At 43.9% G+C, this 16,783-nt stretch overlaps 1 protein-coding gene across 1 annotated transcript in view; it reads left to right on the top strand.

Annotated features, from left to right (window-relative positions):
- LOC126281744 (UDP-glycosyltransferase UGT5-like) overlaps positions 1-16,783 on the top strand; it is a 52,196-nt gene that overhangs the window by 2,475 nt on the left and 32,938 nt on the right. The window contains exon 2 of the mRNA XM_049980931.1: positions 5,463-5,685. Within this exon, the coding sequence (XP_049836888.1) occupies positions 5,463-5,685 (223 nt within the window). The remainder of the gene's footprint in view (positions 1-5,462; positions 5,686-16,783) is intronic.

The raw sequence follows: 16,783 nt of genomic DNA on the forward strand, positions 1-16,783 counted from the left end.
TGTTCATCTCGTGGTGGTCTAGAGAGAGATTTAATTCTGAGGGCTATCTGGCAACCTGAAGGTCGGCATAGGCGGTAGCAAGATATATTGGTTATTTATCAACCACTACTGCACAAAAAAGTATAGAATTACGTCTGATGAGACAAAATTGTTGTCGCATGCGTCCATCTTCTAGGACTTATTTTTTTTATTTTTAGTTATTTATTCCATTCCATTGTAGACTGTTACTTATAATTTAAACACAGGCTATATTGATTCTTACACAAATTATCCAGTATACATTAATACTTAATATTATCCTACACAGTACCAAAACGATTGCTACCATTAATAATAATAAAAATGGTCAAACATAATCTAAAAAATACTATTTTGCTAAAAAAAACTGCACCTACTACCAGATCTGTGTCTACTACTTTACAATAACTACAATTTTTGCCTGTCGCATTCCACAATTCGCTCCATCGCTCCCCGATACATAGACAGGCCCTACCGGTTCCATGGGTGCTGTGGAGGGCGTTTTGGTTGCATCTGCCTGTTACATTGTTTGCTTGCTCCCTGGTTGAGGGAAGGATTTCCCTGTTCCAAGAAAGCATTATTGTTGCTGGTAAGGTGTACAGCCGCAATCCGATTTACGTCACATTGGTTTTTGCTCCATGGGTGGTGAGAGAAGGCCCACTGCTGCGTTTCTCTCTGGTGTTGTTATGATGACTGCACGTACAGTGTTGGCAGTTCTTTTGCCGCTATTGTTGACCTCAGCTGCCTTGGCTGCGTTGCTTCGCGATCTTCTGTCGCAGCCTCTCGTAATGCAGTAGACGGGGGTCGACTGACAAGATAACGTGCTGCCCAAGCCTTTCTTGAAACAGCATCGGCAGTGTTGTCCAAGATCTGCTACTGTGTCTCACAACGCAATATCTCCTTGACACCGTGTCTTCCGTGCCGATTGACTTGCTGCCGCTCAGTAACAGCAGCATCGGTATACAGTAAACATCCCCGGGTACTATATTTTGGTGTACCCCCTTGACCACAGGCATACTCGGAGGTCTGTCCTCTACCAGTTCACTTCCAGTAGGCGGCGTAGAGCACATGACTCGTCAAGAACTGTGTCAGGCCTCTTGAGGCTTTTAGGTGCTTCATTACTAGTCTCTGTTTCATATTTGGCATAAACCGTAAGTCATCTCATAGTTTTGGCATTCTTTCTCTGTTTTTTCCATAGGTGCAGGATTGATTTTAAATTTGCTGCTTGTTTGTGGCCAGTGTTCCTATTATATTAAGCATTTAGTAACACTGCTCCTTCTTCGCCCAACACATAGCCGCTTTTTTCGGTATCTGGCGATCAAGTGGACACTTTCCAAGTTTTCCTTGCAAAGCCTCAACTGAACACAGTGACCTAGGCCTATACAATCCAGAAAATCGTTACGATCAAATTTTGCAGTAACAGTTTTAATCAGACCAGAAGCTACGCCTTTAGAGTGGAATGAACGCGGGTGTTTCAGTGCAGGCAGTTTGCGGAGGACTAAGCTCAACTAACACCCTCCAATCGCAGGCAATGAGTGAGGATGCTCAGTGGTACAACACTAGGTTCTTAGTCAGGAGAGCGGCAATTCAGACTCCTGTCTGGCCACTCAGATTTATGTAACTCATGGTTTCCTTAGATTGGAATGGTATTTTTGAAAGGGGCCGATTTCCTTCCATATCATGCCCTAATCTGAGTTTGTGTCCCAGCTTTAATGACGTCATTCATGGAACATGTAACCCTGATTTTCTCCCCTTCCTTCTTCGATATATATCCTCGGTGTCGCAAAGCAGCTTAAAACAGTTGATAAAAGCAAGGCTTCCGGTCAAGACTGTATACCAATCAGGTTCCTCTCAGTGTGTGCTGATAAAATAGCCCCCCATATTTAGCAACTACATACCACCGCTCTCTCACAGAAAGATCCGTATCTAAAGACTGGAAGTCAAGTCACACCAATACCGAAAAAGGGAAGTAGGAGTAATTCGTTGAATTACAGGACCTTATCAGTAACGTCGATTTGCAGAAGGGTTTTGGAACTTATACTGTATTCGAACATTATGAAGTACCTCGAAGTAAACGATTTATTGACACGTAGTCAGCACGGATTCAGAAAATATCCTTCTTGCGAAACACAACTAGCTCTTTATACTCATGAATTAATGAATGCTATCTATAACAGATGTCAAATTGGTTCCATAGTTTTAGATATCCGGAAGGCTTTCGACACCGTTCCTCACAAGCGTCTTCTAACCAAACTGCGTGCCTATGGAATATCGCCTCAGTTGTGCGACTGGATTCGTGATTTCCTGTCAGAAAGGTAACAGTTCGTACTAATAGATGGAAAGTCATCGAGTAAAACAGAAGTAATATCCGGCGTCCCCCACGGAAGTGTTATCGGCCCTCTATTGTTCCTGATCTATATTAACTACACAGGAGAAAATCTCAGTAGCCGTCTTAGATTGCTTGCAGATGATGTTATTTACCGTCTTGTAAAGTCATCGGATCACCGAAAGGAATTGCAAAATGGTTCAGATAAGATATCTCTATGGTGCGAAAAGTGGCAATTGACCCTGAATAAAGAAAAGTGTGATATTATTCACATGACAACTAAAGGGAATCCGCTAAATTTCGATTATGCGATAAGTCACTCGAATCTGAATGCTGTAAATTGAAATACTTACAAATGTCCTAAACTGGAACGATCACATAGATAATGTTGCGGGTGGAGCCAACCGAAGACTGCGATTCATTGGCAGAACACTTAGAAGGTGCAACAGGTCTAGTAAAGAGACTGCTTACACCACGCTTGTCCGCCCTATTTTGGAGTATTGCTGTGCGGTGTGGGATCTGCATCAGATGGGACTGACGGATGACATCGAAAAAATGCAAAGAAGGGCGGTTCGTTTTGTATTAGCTCGAGGTAGGGGAGATAGTGCCACAGACATGATATGTGAATTGGAGTGGTAATCATTAAAACAAAGACGTTTTTCGTTGCGACCGGATTTTCTCATTAAATTTCAATCACCAGTTTTCTCGTCCGACTGCGAAAACATTCTGTTGGTACCCACCTGCATAGGGAGAAATGATCATCACGTTAAATACGAAAAATCAGATTTCGCACAGAAAAATTTAAGTGCTCGTTTTACCCGCGTGCCGTCCGAGAGTGGAGTGGTAGAGAGACAGCATGAAGATGGTTCATTCAACCCTCTGCCAGGTACTTCATTGTGAATAGCAGAGTAATCACGTAGATGGAGATTTAAATATAGATGTTCGATCGCAGACATCGACATAGCCTTTGTTAATAAATGAAAATCTTTTGGCTTTTGTGTGAAATCGCCACCGGGCAATTTTGTCGACTGTTACATATGAAATATACTCTGAGAAAAAAAGCGAAGCACCACGAAAGAATTATCCGAATGCTATGGTAATCGGTAGATATGGCTCACATGCCAAAACAAACAAATTATTACAATTTCAGAAAAATTAGATTATTTATGCAAGAGAAAGAGCTTCACAAACTGAGCAAATCTATAACGCGCTGGTCCACCTCTGAGCCTTGGCATTAATTCTCAGAGTTGTTGGATGTCCTCCTGAGGGCTTTCGTGCCAAATTCAGTCCAACTGCCTCATGACGTCGTCAAAATCTCGAGCTGATTAGAGGGATGTGCCCATAATGGACCAAACGTTCTCAACTGGGCGACCTTGCTGGCCTAGGCAAGATCTGGCAAGTACCAAGACAAACAATAGAAACTCTTGCCCTGTGCAGGCGGGCATTATTGTGCTGAAATGTAAATCCAGAATGGCCTGCCAAGAAGGGCAACAAAACGGGGCGCAGAGTATCGTCGACATACCGTTGTGCTGTAACTGTGCGGCGGATGATAACCGAAGAGGTCCTGCTACGAAATGAAATGGCACCCCAAATCACCCAAATCATTGCTCGTGGCTGTCGGGCTGTACAGCTGCTGACAGGTTGGCAACCCACTGCTGTCTGGGCAGTCTCCAGACATGTCTTCGCTGGTCATGGAGGCCTGGAATCTCACTGAATGGAGCAGAATTGTCTTCAGTGGTGAGTCCCACATCTCAATGAGCCCAGACGACTAGCGAAGAGATGGCCAGGACAGCACTGGGTCACCAACCCGACTGCCGCCCGCCATACGGCTCGACAGCCAACAGTAATGGTCTGGGGTGACATTTCATAGGAGGAGCCTCTTGGATGTCATCCGCGACACCCTTACAGCCGATGGTGCGTTGACAATATTCAAATGCCACGTTTTGTGGGCCCTCATGGAAAGCCATCCTGGGATTTCATTTTAGCAACATAATGCTCTTCTGCACACGGTGAGAGCTTCAACTACGTGTCTTCATGCTTGCCAAACCCTATGTTGGGCAGCAAGGTTGCCGAATGTCTCCCCAACTGAGAACGTTTGGGGCATTAAGGGCAGGATTCTCCATCCAACTCTCCATCCATCTCGGGGCAATGTAAGGCGCCAAGTGGACAGAATTTGTCACGATATCCCTCAGGAGGATATTCAAAAGCTCTGTCGATCAAAGCCAAGCCGAATAACTGCTTGTATAGGGGCCAGACATGGGTCAATGTGCTATTGGCTTGCACAGCTCGTGAAGCTCTGTCTCTTGAGTAAATCATCCAATTTTTTTGAAATTTTAATCATTTGTTTGTAAGTCGCATCTTTCGATTTACGTGGCCGAGTGGTTCCAGGCGCTTAGTCCGGAACCGAGCTGCTGCTACGGTCGCGGGTTCGAATCCTGTCTCTGGCATGGATGTGTGTGATGTCCTTAGGTTAGTTAGGTTTAAATAGTTCTAAGTCTAGGAAGTGCTTAGAGCCATTTGAACCATTTTTTCTTGATTTACGTCCCATTCAGATAATTTCTCCATGCTGTGTCTTTTTTCCCTTGGAATGTACTATCACAGTAGGAGACAAAGTAACAGGAAAGCATCAGTTATGAGGTTTGGGTCTGATGATGACAAAAGAAGAAATAGCCGAATTCTAATGAAAATATTCAGTCGTAATCGCAAATGACGCTTTATTTCATTACTGATAACCGGTTTCAGTCTCAGTAGACCATCTTCTGACCAGTGGATGACACCATTGGTGACAGACATAGACAATCGACGGAGCTGTTGTACGAGTATGTGCTGGGAGGCACCAGTCATCAACAATGGTGTCACCCACTGGTCTAAGACTGACTCCGTTCACTGATAATGAAATAAAGTGTCATTTGCGATCATGACTGATTATTTTCATTAGAATGAGTCCTAATATGACTACGAATTATTTGGATGACACTTGCATCTGAAACGAAACAAAAAATTAATTGCATAATTTGATGTTTCCAAGGTAATGATTAAAAGCGTACGACAGCCTCTCGTATATTAGTCTGGTTACTGTCAGCTGCATTAAAGACGCGATGCCCCTTGGTGCCCGCAGGAAGTGCAGAAGTTCCTGGACGGAGCAGAGCACGGCGTCATCTACTTCAGCCTGGGCTCCAACGTCCGAAGCGACCAGATGGCGGAGGACAAGCAAAGAGCGTTCATCGAGGCTTTCCGGGAGCTGCCCCAGAGGGTACTCTGGAAGTGGGAGAGCGATTCGCTGCCCAACCAGCCCGCCAACCTGATGGTCAGGAAATGGCTCCCTCAGCAGGATATACTAGGTTTGCATCATACATTCTTGCATTTCAAGTTGGACGACTGTAAATATGTAGAGCGGTCAATAAGTAATCCAACATATTTTCATTTTGAAAGCAGGTTGGTTTTATTCAGGATTCCAATCCACCATATTATTTTCCAATCTTTTGGCTAAAGAACCCTTTTTAGCATAATCTTTACGCCACCTTATTGATAGGGATTGTGTGTCAGCATTATACTCCTCTACTCGTCGATGTCGGATCCAACGTCTTGCTGCATCAGTAATTTCCCCAACATCCACATACTGCTCCCCGTCGAGTGCATCCTTCATTGGGCCAAGCAGATAGAAGTCGGAAGTTTCGAGATTCGTGCTGTAGGGTGGATGAGGCAGAACAGTCCAATGAAGTTCTGTCAGCTCCTTCGCGTGTGTGAAGATGTGTGATGACGTGCGTTGTCACGGAGAACACGCTGAAGTCGTTTCTTCGATTTCCTGAGGATAGTAGAGTGCACTTCTCTGTTTATCAATGCTCTACAAGGGCGGCCATCGAACGCAATAACCCTTTCAGATTCCTAGAAGACTGTCACCATTACTTTACCGGCTGTAGGTGTGACTTTGAAATTTTCCTTCGGGAGAGAGTTGGTACGGCGCCCCTCCATGGAATGCCGTTTTGTTTCTGGTTTGAAGTGACGAACCCATGTTAATCACCTGTGATGATGCTTGACAAAAATTGACACGATCATCCTCGTAAAGCACAAGCAATTCGGCACGGATGATCTTTCGTTGCTCTTTATGGTCTTCTGTTAGACGGCAATGAACACAATGGGCACATACCATTGAGTGTCCCCATTGGTGGACGAGTGTGTCAGCACTACCAGCAGAAATGTCCAATTGGGTAGCGAAATGTTTCCCTCTCATCCAGCGATCACCTCGAACGGGAATGTCCGCACGTTCCAGCACTTCAGGAGTCACAGCTGTTCACGGCCGTTTGGCACTCGGGAGCTCGAACGAATTTCTGCCACCTTCTTGCGATGATGACAGACCCCTCGCCCAACGACTCACTGTGCTTTTGTTCACTGCCAGGTCTCCATAAACGTTCTGCAGGCGCTTTTGAATGTCTACGATGATCTGATTTTTCGCCAAAAACGCTAAATGGCAGCTCTCTGATTGGAACGCCCTCCGTTACAGACGCCACTTTGAAGGTTACGTATAGCATTGTCAACTATTAGGACTTCATGAAACTGTTGGGCCTGAGACAGTCATATTCCAGTCATATTCCATGATGTCCCTATTCGGCATTTTCTCAACCGAAATTGGCCGAGGAAAAAAGTGGGCTGCATTATTTATTGAATGCCCCTCGTATTAGGAAATGAGACCCTGTAAGTAGTAGACGAGCTGTGCTATTTGATCAGAATAATAACTGATTTTGAAATGTTTTCTGCAAGCAGTCTCTGAGCCACCTCCATTGGGGTCAGGACACAGATGATGCTGAGGTGGCTCATCTCTATCTCGTGATGTACAGGCCCACTTCGAAAACACTTTTACATACAAGCGGTACATCAATTGAAGCCCCTCCCACACGCCCACCTTTCCCTTATTGACTTCCAGCCCTATCAGTTTTCGCCACTAATTGTGGTACTCTCTGTACGCAAATCTTGCACTTGGGTGTCCCTCTCAGACTGGAATCCCGCAAACGGCAACTTCTGTCGTTTGGGCCTTAAATGAGCCCTGACGACCTAAGCTCTTCAGCTGACGTTTCGTGAGTGGATCTTCCCAAAAACTTTCGTTGTGCTTTGAGCACACTCAAGGCTGTGTTTCAAACCTTACTCGAGTGGAAACCGCCATCGTTATTTGAAGTTCTACGAGCTTCTTCGGGTGTACAGAGTGGTTTGAGGACTTGCGTTATCGTGGAGAAGGAAAAGTTCGTTTGCATTTTTGTGACAACGAACACGCTGAAGTCGTTTCTTCTATTTCCTGAGCTGTATGTCTACAGATTCTTCTAAAACACGATCCCAGCATGTGATGCCTTGTTTTAGTTCAAATGGCTCTGAGCACTATGGGACTTAACATCTGTGGTCATAAGTCCCCTAGAACTTAGAACTACTTAAACCTAACTAACCTAAATACATCACACACACCCATGCCCGATGCAGGATTCGAACCTACGACAGTAGCGGTCACACGGTTCCAGACTGAAGCGCCTAGAGCCGCATGGCCACACCGGCCGACCCTTGTTTTAGTGATTGGTGCCATTGTAATTCATGCTTTGTCCCTTGGAGAGACAGTGCCCCCAAAATCTGACTTAGTTTTCCTTGTATGTGAGTAGCCACGCATAGCCGGTTCTTTCACAGTGTCTGTCACTGATAACGTCAACGATGATGTCACGGACTTCCTCTACCCTGAACCCATTTGACAATGGGCAATTTCCCTTCACATAAAATGCCAGGAAATTCAAATTATGGGGGAATATCAAAAAGTAGCCCAATTGCGCTTGTATATTTCCTATGAAGACATATTTTGTGCCGTAAGTATAAATTGGCACCAAAACAGAATGGTGCATTGTCAAGGTGGCTGACCTAGGATATGATGACAATCCAGTTCACACCTATTGGGCTATCTATAACGTCATAGAATACTGGCTCTAGCTCTATATTGTCACAATCCAGCTCAGATGCGTTGGGCTGCTTATAACAGGGTAGAACTCCTACATACTGACCCAGACTTGATATACAAGGGCAGGTTCTGTTACGTCAGAATCCAAGTTCTGGAATACTGGTACTGTCACGTCTGGGACAAAGAATGTTTGGGCAAGACCACACCTGTCTGCTGACCTATTTGGCTTATTTTTCCCCACCTAGCAGCTATTCAAATGGTTCAAATGGCTCTGAGCACTAAGAGACTTAACTTCCTAAGGACATCACACACAGCCACGCCCGAGGCAGGATTCGAACCTGCGACCATAGTGGTCGCGCAGTCCCAGACTGTAGCGCCTAGAACCGATCGGCCACTCTCGCTGGCGCAGCTATTCACTCAGAGGTGTACCATCTCTGTTTCTCCTACATCTAAGTTTGGATCCATCCACTTGCGTCTTTTTTTAAAAACAACAAAGGCGAGGGGGAGATCATACATGATCTCGTGACGCCCCCACAACCCTACATCACCACTCCTCACTCCTGCGGTTCACAAGCATCTGTACTATTACACACTGAATTAGACACCCGCCCCCCCCTCCCCAAGTCAATTTGTGTTATTCTCAAACAATCGCCACACTCCCTCTGACATTATAGTTTAAACAATTCACCCCTCCATACCAGTTACCATAAGCTCTAAACGGTGAGAAAATCCAGTTATCCTAAATTTGAAATGATGCGGAGTCGGTTGGCTGTCAAACTGTAGACGACTCGTCCTAACTTTACAACACAAAAGCCAAGTGATGCAGTCTATGTGGTTATCAAACACTCTGCACTGTGTACTTAATTGGGGAGGGTTGTGGGAGTAGGAGAGGTAATCACTTTTATCTTGTAACATCTCCTTAGAAAAATTAGTGAATAACTGTGCTGATGAACCTCTTATGTTATTTGATTTTCAAACAGCTGAGCAAAACTGAGCGTACTCAGACATTTCTCTCTTTACTTATTCTGATCAACACTAAACTGACACACAATATTTTTAGCGCAACGCAATCTGACTTTCAATAATCCCTACAAAAGAATGGCCCTGACTAACAATAACCTATACCTTTCATCAATCACTTACCTACAAAAATCTTCGTTACTCGAACTACTGCAATACAGAGAGTGCCAATACTGGCAGCTAAATAAAATGTTCTAACTACTGAAGGCACTAACTACTGATCGGCATAGTTAGCAAATGAAAGATTTTGATAGAGAACAAACAATGTATTTACCTTAATAGTGTTCAAAATCCATTATATATCAGTTCGTGATATCCAGTATTACAAATTTGCTCTTTCTGAACACATGCCCAGATCGTCCGCTCTCAAAATTCTGCCATCTCTCTCCCCACATTCACCACTGCTGGCGGCTCACTTCCAACTGCGCAACGCTACCTGCTGTTCACATCCAACCAGAACAGCGAATATTCCAACAACGCCAACCAGCCACAGACTGCACACAGCACAGCCAGTGATTCTCATACAGAGCGCTACATGACGTTACCAACATAAAAACCTATACACCCTACTTACATAGCCCCCATGCTTCCCACAAAAATGATATGTTTCCAAGTAATAACGTGTCATATTTGAGATGCTTTCTACACAGGAATGTCAATAACGAGGTTAATGGCCTCTTTTTTCTCTCCCTAATGGCTTTTTCTCCAGGCGAGTGGTGCAGCTGGGCATCCACAACCCATTAAATCAAGGTCACATAGCTTTGTTACACAAAAATTTACGACAGCAGTTTCTGTTACAGTGACAGTCTCATATAAGAATCACTGGCTGTGCTTTGTGCAGTACGTGGCTGGTTGGCATTGTTGGAATATTCGCTATTGTAGTGTTGGGCGGTTGGATGTGAACAGTGCGTAGTGTTGCACAGTTGGAGGTGAGCCGTCAGCAGTGGTAGATGTGGGGAGAGAGGTGGCAGAATTTTGAGAGCAGGCGATCTGGGCGTGTGTGCATCAAAAGAGTAAATTTGAAATACTGAATATCATGAAATTATATATATATATATATATATATATATATATATATATACTATTAAGGTAAATGCATTGATTGTTCTCTATCAAAATCTTTCATTTGCTAACTATGCCTTCACTAGTTAGAATCTTTTATTTAGCTGGCGGTATTGGTGCTCGCTGTATTGCAGTAGTTCGAGTAACGAAGATTTTTGTGAGGTAAGCGATTCATGAAGGTATAGGTTATTGTTAGTCAGGGCCATTCTTTTGTAGGGATTATTGAAAGTCAGATTGCATTGCGCTAAAAATCTCGTATGTCAGTTTAGTGTTGATTAGAATAAGTAAAGAGAGAAATGTCTGATTACGCTCAGTTTTGCTCAGCTGTTTGAAAATCAAATAACGTAAGAGGTTTATCAGCACAGTAATTCACTAATTTTTCTAAGGGCATGTTACAATCTCTATTTGAAAGAATGTTGTCCTCACACCACGTGCGCTGAACGTTGGTCGAATACCAGGCAGCAGCAAGAATCAGTTTTCTTAAAAGTTATGTGATATGCCTTTTTTCTGAAACTACGCCTCATCTGCACATGATGATAGGCTTTGTCTGGCTTTTTTTAAAAGCAAATCGCATAGCCACAACGATTTTCGTGAGACTTCCCTTGTCAACCTTGAAGTTCAAATCTGCACGACGAAAGTTGGCATTTCCTGTTATTGCTCAGAATATCGCATAAATTGCTGCCTAATAACACATCTGTCTGTATCGTCAGTAAGATGTTTACAATGTTGAGTTTTTTTTTCTTCTTTGGGACAGATTTTTGAATTTCCTTGCTACCGTGTCCCTTTTGCCAAGCCGAGAGAGGTTGCGCAGTGGTTAGACACTGGACTCGCATTCGGGAGGACGACGGTTCAATCCCGCGTCCCGCCATCCTAATTTAGGTGTTCTGATATTTCCCTAAATCGCTCCAGACAAATGCTGGGATGCTTCCTTTCAAAGGGCACGGCCATCTTCCTTCCCTGCCCTTTCCAAATCCGAAGAGACCGATGATCTCGCTGTCTGGTGTCCTTCCCTAAACAACCCAACCCAACCCTTCTGCCGAAATTTGAACACTGTAAACTTACTAAGCTTTAACATTTACCTTCCACTTCCCATCACCTTTTCCTGCCGTACTATCACTCCTTTCACCTTTTCATCGTCAATAAATCTAAATACGTCAAGATCAAATCGTAGCAACTGCCTGCGAAGGGATTTTCCGCTATCACTTTCCGTTTTTGCACTTCGATGTCACAATGTGCGCATCTTCGAAACGAAACACATCTGTAATTAGAGATGTAACGCTACAGCCTGTTCCACAGTTCGCTTTGTCGAGTAACACAGTCGTTGCCTAAATTCTTCTTGTCCTTAGTGTTTGATGTCACTGTTAACTTACGTCGTGAAAGCGAATATCACAGTACATTAATTTTGGCTGGTATATCAAAGAGAAGCGTCGGCCGGTGTGGCCGGGCGGTTCTAGGCGCTTCAGTCTGGAATCGCGCGACTGCTACGGTCGCAGATTCTAATCCTGCCTTGGGCATGGACGCGTGTGATGTCCTTTGGTTAGTTAGGTTTAAGTAGTTCTAAGTTCTTGGGGACTGTTGACTTCACATGTTAACTCCCCTAGTGCTCAGAGCCATATTTTAATGGGAAGCAAATGGACGTATCCCGTTTACACCGGGCAAATATCTCCTGAAACACCTGAGAGAATATGACTGACTAACCTTAGAAAAGATAACCGGTATATATATCAGATTCGTAAACTAATTAAAGCTAATTAATTCGATGTTTCACTGTAGCAGTAATGATCACGTCAATAAAGCCTATATGCAGTACACTCACACTTCATTACTGCGCAGTTTAATTCTGCGTTCGTGGAGTTTGCAGTTTTTATTTGTTTGATGAAAATGTAGAAGTGCAATCATTTAAAAACTTCAGCGTCGTCTCTATAAGTGTCCCAGCACTTTAGCTTCATACGATAATGGCTGAAGTTAAGAACACATGTTCGAATGAATACATAACTCTCCCATAGCCCACTGCAAACACACACACACACACACACACACACACACACACACACACACACACAAACGACGCACCAAGAAGGAATTACTTATCCGAATGGGACGGTAGATGTTATGTACAGACAAACAAATGATCACAATTTCAGAGAAATGGGATGATTTATTCGATAGAAAGTGCTCTACAAACTGCGCAAATCAATAATTCGTTGTTCCATCCCTGGTATTTATGCCAGCTGTTATTCGGCTTGGCATTGGTTGACAGAGTTGTTTGATGTCCTCCTTAGGGGTATCTTGACAAATTTTGTCCAATTGGCTCGTCAAAACGTCAAAAGCTCGAGCTGGTTGGAGGGCACTTCACTCGATGCTCCAAAAGTTCTCAATTAGCGAGCGAGCGATCCGGTGGCCTTTCTGGCCAAGGTAGTATTTGGCAAGCACGAAAATAAACAGTACAAGCTCGCGACGTGTGCAACTGGGCAACATCTTGCTGCAGTTTAAGATCAGATTTACTTGCCATGACGTGGCGTAGAACATCGTCGACGTACCGGTGTGCTGTAGGAGTGTCGCGGATAATAACTAGCGGGCTCCTGCAATGAAAAGAAATGGGACCCCAGGCCTACACTCCTGGCTGTCGGATAGTATGGTGGGCCACCGTCAAATTGGTATCCGACCGCCCCATACACACCTTCGGCCTGAAATCTCACTGAGTGGAGTATTTTAAGCGAGGACTCCCACTTCGAATTGAACCCCGGGACCAGCGAAAACGTGTCTTGAGACGTCCTGGGCTGCAGTGGGAAGTGAATCTGTTTTCAACAGAGCTAGTGAAGTAAGTGATCTGTATTTCAGTAATTCAGATTCTGAGGAAATGCAAGCACTAGTTCAAAGTGCCCTTGAACCAGGACTAGATGATAGGTACCTTCCCAGTCATGCGACGCACATCGCAGGGATGTAAAAAAAGTATCTTTCTATGTTGATTGTGTGCATATTTTCAGCTCCTTCGCTATATATCACAAGATCATGGGATAGAAAAATAAAACCTTAGACACCGAATTCCTGACCAACGTCACACTGCAGCTTCGGGAGAGTACTGAACTACCTGAGTATTCTGTTTGCAGGCGAACATAAGCGAGAACCACTCCCATCTATATCTACACCCCGAAACCCACCTTGCAGTGTGCAGCGGAAGGTACTTCATCTACCGCTGTCACTGAGCCCCTTTCCTGTTCCAGTCGCGAATAGTTCGCGGGACAAACGATCGCTGGTAAGGCTCGTGTGGGATAGAAACTCTCTAATTTTATCTTCACGCGTAGACGTATGTGGTATCAACATGATGGTGTTCCTGAACAATCTGCAATCCACACTAGGTTGACCCTTTGCAGAATATTCGACGTTCGTTTCACAGGACATGGCAGGCGCATAAATTGTCCATCCCGTTCTCCTGATCTTTAGATTTTTTCTGTGGGGAACGTTAAAGGAGAACGTGTACCGTGATGTGCACAGAGGATATGAAACATCGTATTCAGGCAGCCTGTGGCAACATTACACCAGACGTACTGCGTCGTGTAAGACGTTCATTATGCGGTGGAATCGAAGTGTGTGCAGAAAATGATGGGCATCACTTTGAACATTTATGCCCTGAAATGTCAGAACACACTCTTTTACATTCTCTAATTGAAAAAAGAAAATTGTAAGTTTAGCTACATTCTCATGTTAATGTACATTTTGTCCTAAAAAGACTGATAAAAATGTTATCATGTGGATGTAATGTGATGTTCAAGTGAATCTGAACCTACTTTACATAAGATTGAGGAGGAGTTACTTAAGCGTCAACTTTACGTTACAAATCACTCTGGATGTAGTTAACATTTTACAATGTAAGCAACGGCATTGCTTAAGTATTTTTTTTTATTTTCAGTTGTGCTAAAAGTAAGAACAGGTGTCCATTTACAAGAAACATAAGTATGTGTTGCAAGTCATACTTCCGTGCATTTGTCAATGGTTTGTATTAACCAATTACACCAGCCCCTCTCCTCACTTTTGCTCTGCGGAATTGGTTGTTCAAATGGTTCAAATGGCTCTGAGCACTATGAGACTTAACATCTGAGGTCATCAGTCCCCTAGAACTTAGGACTACTTAAACCTAACTAACCTAAGGACATCACATACATCCATGGCCGAGGCAGGATTCGAACCTGCGGTCGTAGCGGTCGCGTGGTTCCAGACTGAAGAGCCTAGAACCGCTCGGTCACAGCAACCGGCAACTGGTTATTCTGTGTTTGTTGTGGTTTGGGAAGTGCTTCCAGTCATAATGTTACGTGACTCAACCTGTATATTTGTTGTCTCCGCCAGGAACGTTCGCTCTCGGAATCGCAGCGTCTGTCTCTTGATTTCGTTTATTCTCTCTGTGGCGCTTTTTTGGTTACTAAATTAACGTGTAACGGAACGCTCTGCTCTTCTATGGATCTTCTCTATTTCCTCTATCAGTCCTATCTGGAACGAATCCTACATTCAGGAGCAATATTCTAGTATTGGTCGAACGAGTTTTTGTAAGCTACTTCCTCCGGCCGCTTGTTGCCGAGCGGTTCTAGGCGCTTCAGTCCGGAACCGCGCTGCTACTACGGTCGCAGGTTCGAGTCCTGCCTAGGCCATGGATGTGTGTGATTTCCTTATGTTAGTTAGGCTTAAGAAGTTCTAAGTCTAGGGGACTGATGACCTCAGATATTAAGTCCCATAGTGCTCAGAGCCATTTGAACCATTTTTAAGTTACTTCCTTTGTTGATGGCGTAACACCCCACCTGTCACTTATCTGGTTTTGGCGTGTGTTCACTCCAGCTAATTGACAAACAGATCAACAGAAAGTGCAAAACTGCAGCAATATCGGATAAGGCACAGAAAGTAATAAGGCCCTGTGACTCCTGATTAAACTGCGGTGGCAGTGTTGACATTGATTCAGAGATGATCACTTTTAATTAAAAAGGGGTGCACATTGATGTTACATGCAGCTATTGAACACCAGATGCAAATTTTGAACATAAAATTAGAGAACCGACTCGTGGCGATAACATATTAGACCTTCTGGTGACAAACAGACCCGAAGTATTTGAATCAGTTAATGCAGAACAAGGAATCAGCGATCATAAAGCGGTTATTGCATCGATGATTTCAGCCGTAAATAGAAATATTAAAAAAGGTAGGAAGATTTTTCTGTTTAGCAAAAGTGACAAAAAGCAGATTACAGAGTACCTGACGGCTCAACACAAAAGTTTTGTCTCAAGTACAGATAGTGTTGAGGATCAGTGGACAAAGTTCAAAACCATCGTACAATATGCGTTAGATGAGTATGTGCCAAGCAAGATCGTAAGAGATGGAAAAGAACCACCGTGGTACAACAACCGAGTTAGAAAACTGCTGCGGAAGCAAAGGGTACTACACAGCAAACATAAACATAGCCAAAGCCTTGCAGACAAACAAAAATTACGCGATGCGAAATGTAGTGTGAGGAGGGCTATGCGAGAGGCGTTCAATGAATTCGAAAGTAAAGTTCTATGTACTGACTTGGCAGAAAATCCTAAGAAAGTTTGGTCCTATGTCAAAGCGGTAGGTGGATCAAAACAAAATGTCCAGACACTCTGTGACAAAAATGATACTGAAACAGAGGATGACAGACTAAAGGCCGAAATACTAAATGTCTTCTTCCAAAGCTGTTTCACAGAGGAAGACTGCACTGTAGTTCCTTCTCTAGATTGTCGCATAGATGACAAAATGGTAGATATCGAAATAGACGACAGAGGGATAGAGAAACATTTAAAATCGCTCAAAAGAGGAAAGGCCGCTGGACCTGATGGGATACCAGTTCGATTTTACACAGAGTACGCGAAGGAACTTGCCCCCCTTCTTGCAGCGGTGTACCGTAGGTCTCTAGAAGAGCGAAGCGTTCTAAAGGATTGGAAAAGGGCACAGGTCATCCCTGTTTTCAAGAAGGGACGTCGAACAGATGTGCAGAACTATAGACCTATATCTCTAACGTCGATCAGTTGTAGAATTTTGGAACACGTATTATGTTCGAGTATAATGACTTTTCTGGAGACTATAAATCTACTCTGTAGGAATCAGCATGGGTTTCGAAAGAGACGGTCGTGTGAAACTCAGCTCGCGCTATTCGTCCACGAGACTCGGAGGGCCATAGGCAAGGGTTCACGGGTAGATGCCGTGTTTCTTGACTTCCGCAATACGTTCGATACAGTTCCCCACAGTCGTTTAAAGAACAAAGTAATAGCATACGGACTATCAGACCAATTGTGTGATTGGATTGAAGAGTTCCTTGATAACAGAAGGCAGCATGTCATTCTCAATGGAGAGAAGTCTTCCGGAGTAAGAGTGATTACAGGTGTGCCGTAGAGGAGTGTCATAGGACCGTTGCTATTCGCAATACACAT

Source organism: Schistocerca gregaria, chromosome 7 (genome assembly GCF_023897955.1).
Source record: "Schistocerca gregaria isolate iqSchGreg1 chromosome 7, iqSchGreg1.2, whole genome shotgun sequence".
In the NCBI taxonomy this organism is placed as follows: domain Eukaryota; kingdom Metazoa; phylum Arthropoda; class Insecta; order Orthoptera; family Acrididae; genus Schistocerca; species Schistocerca gregaria.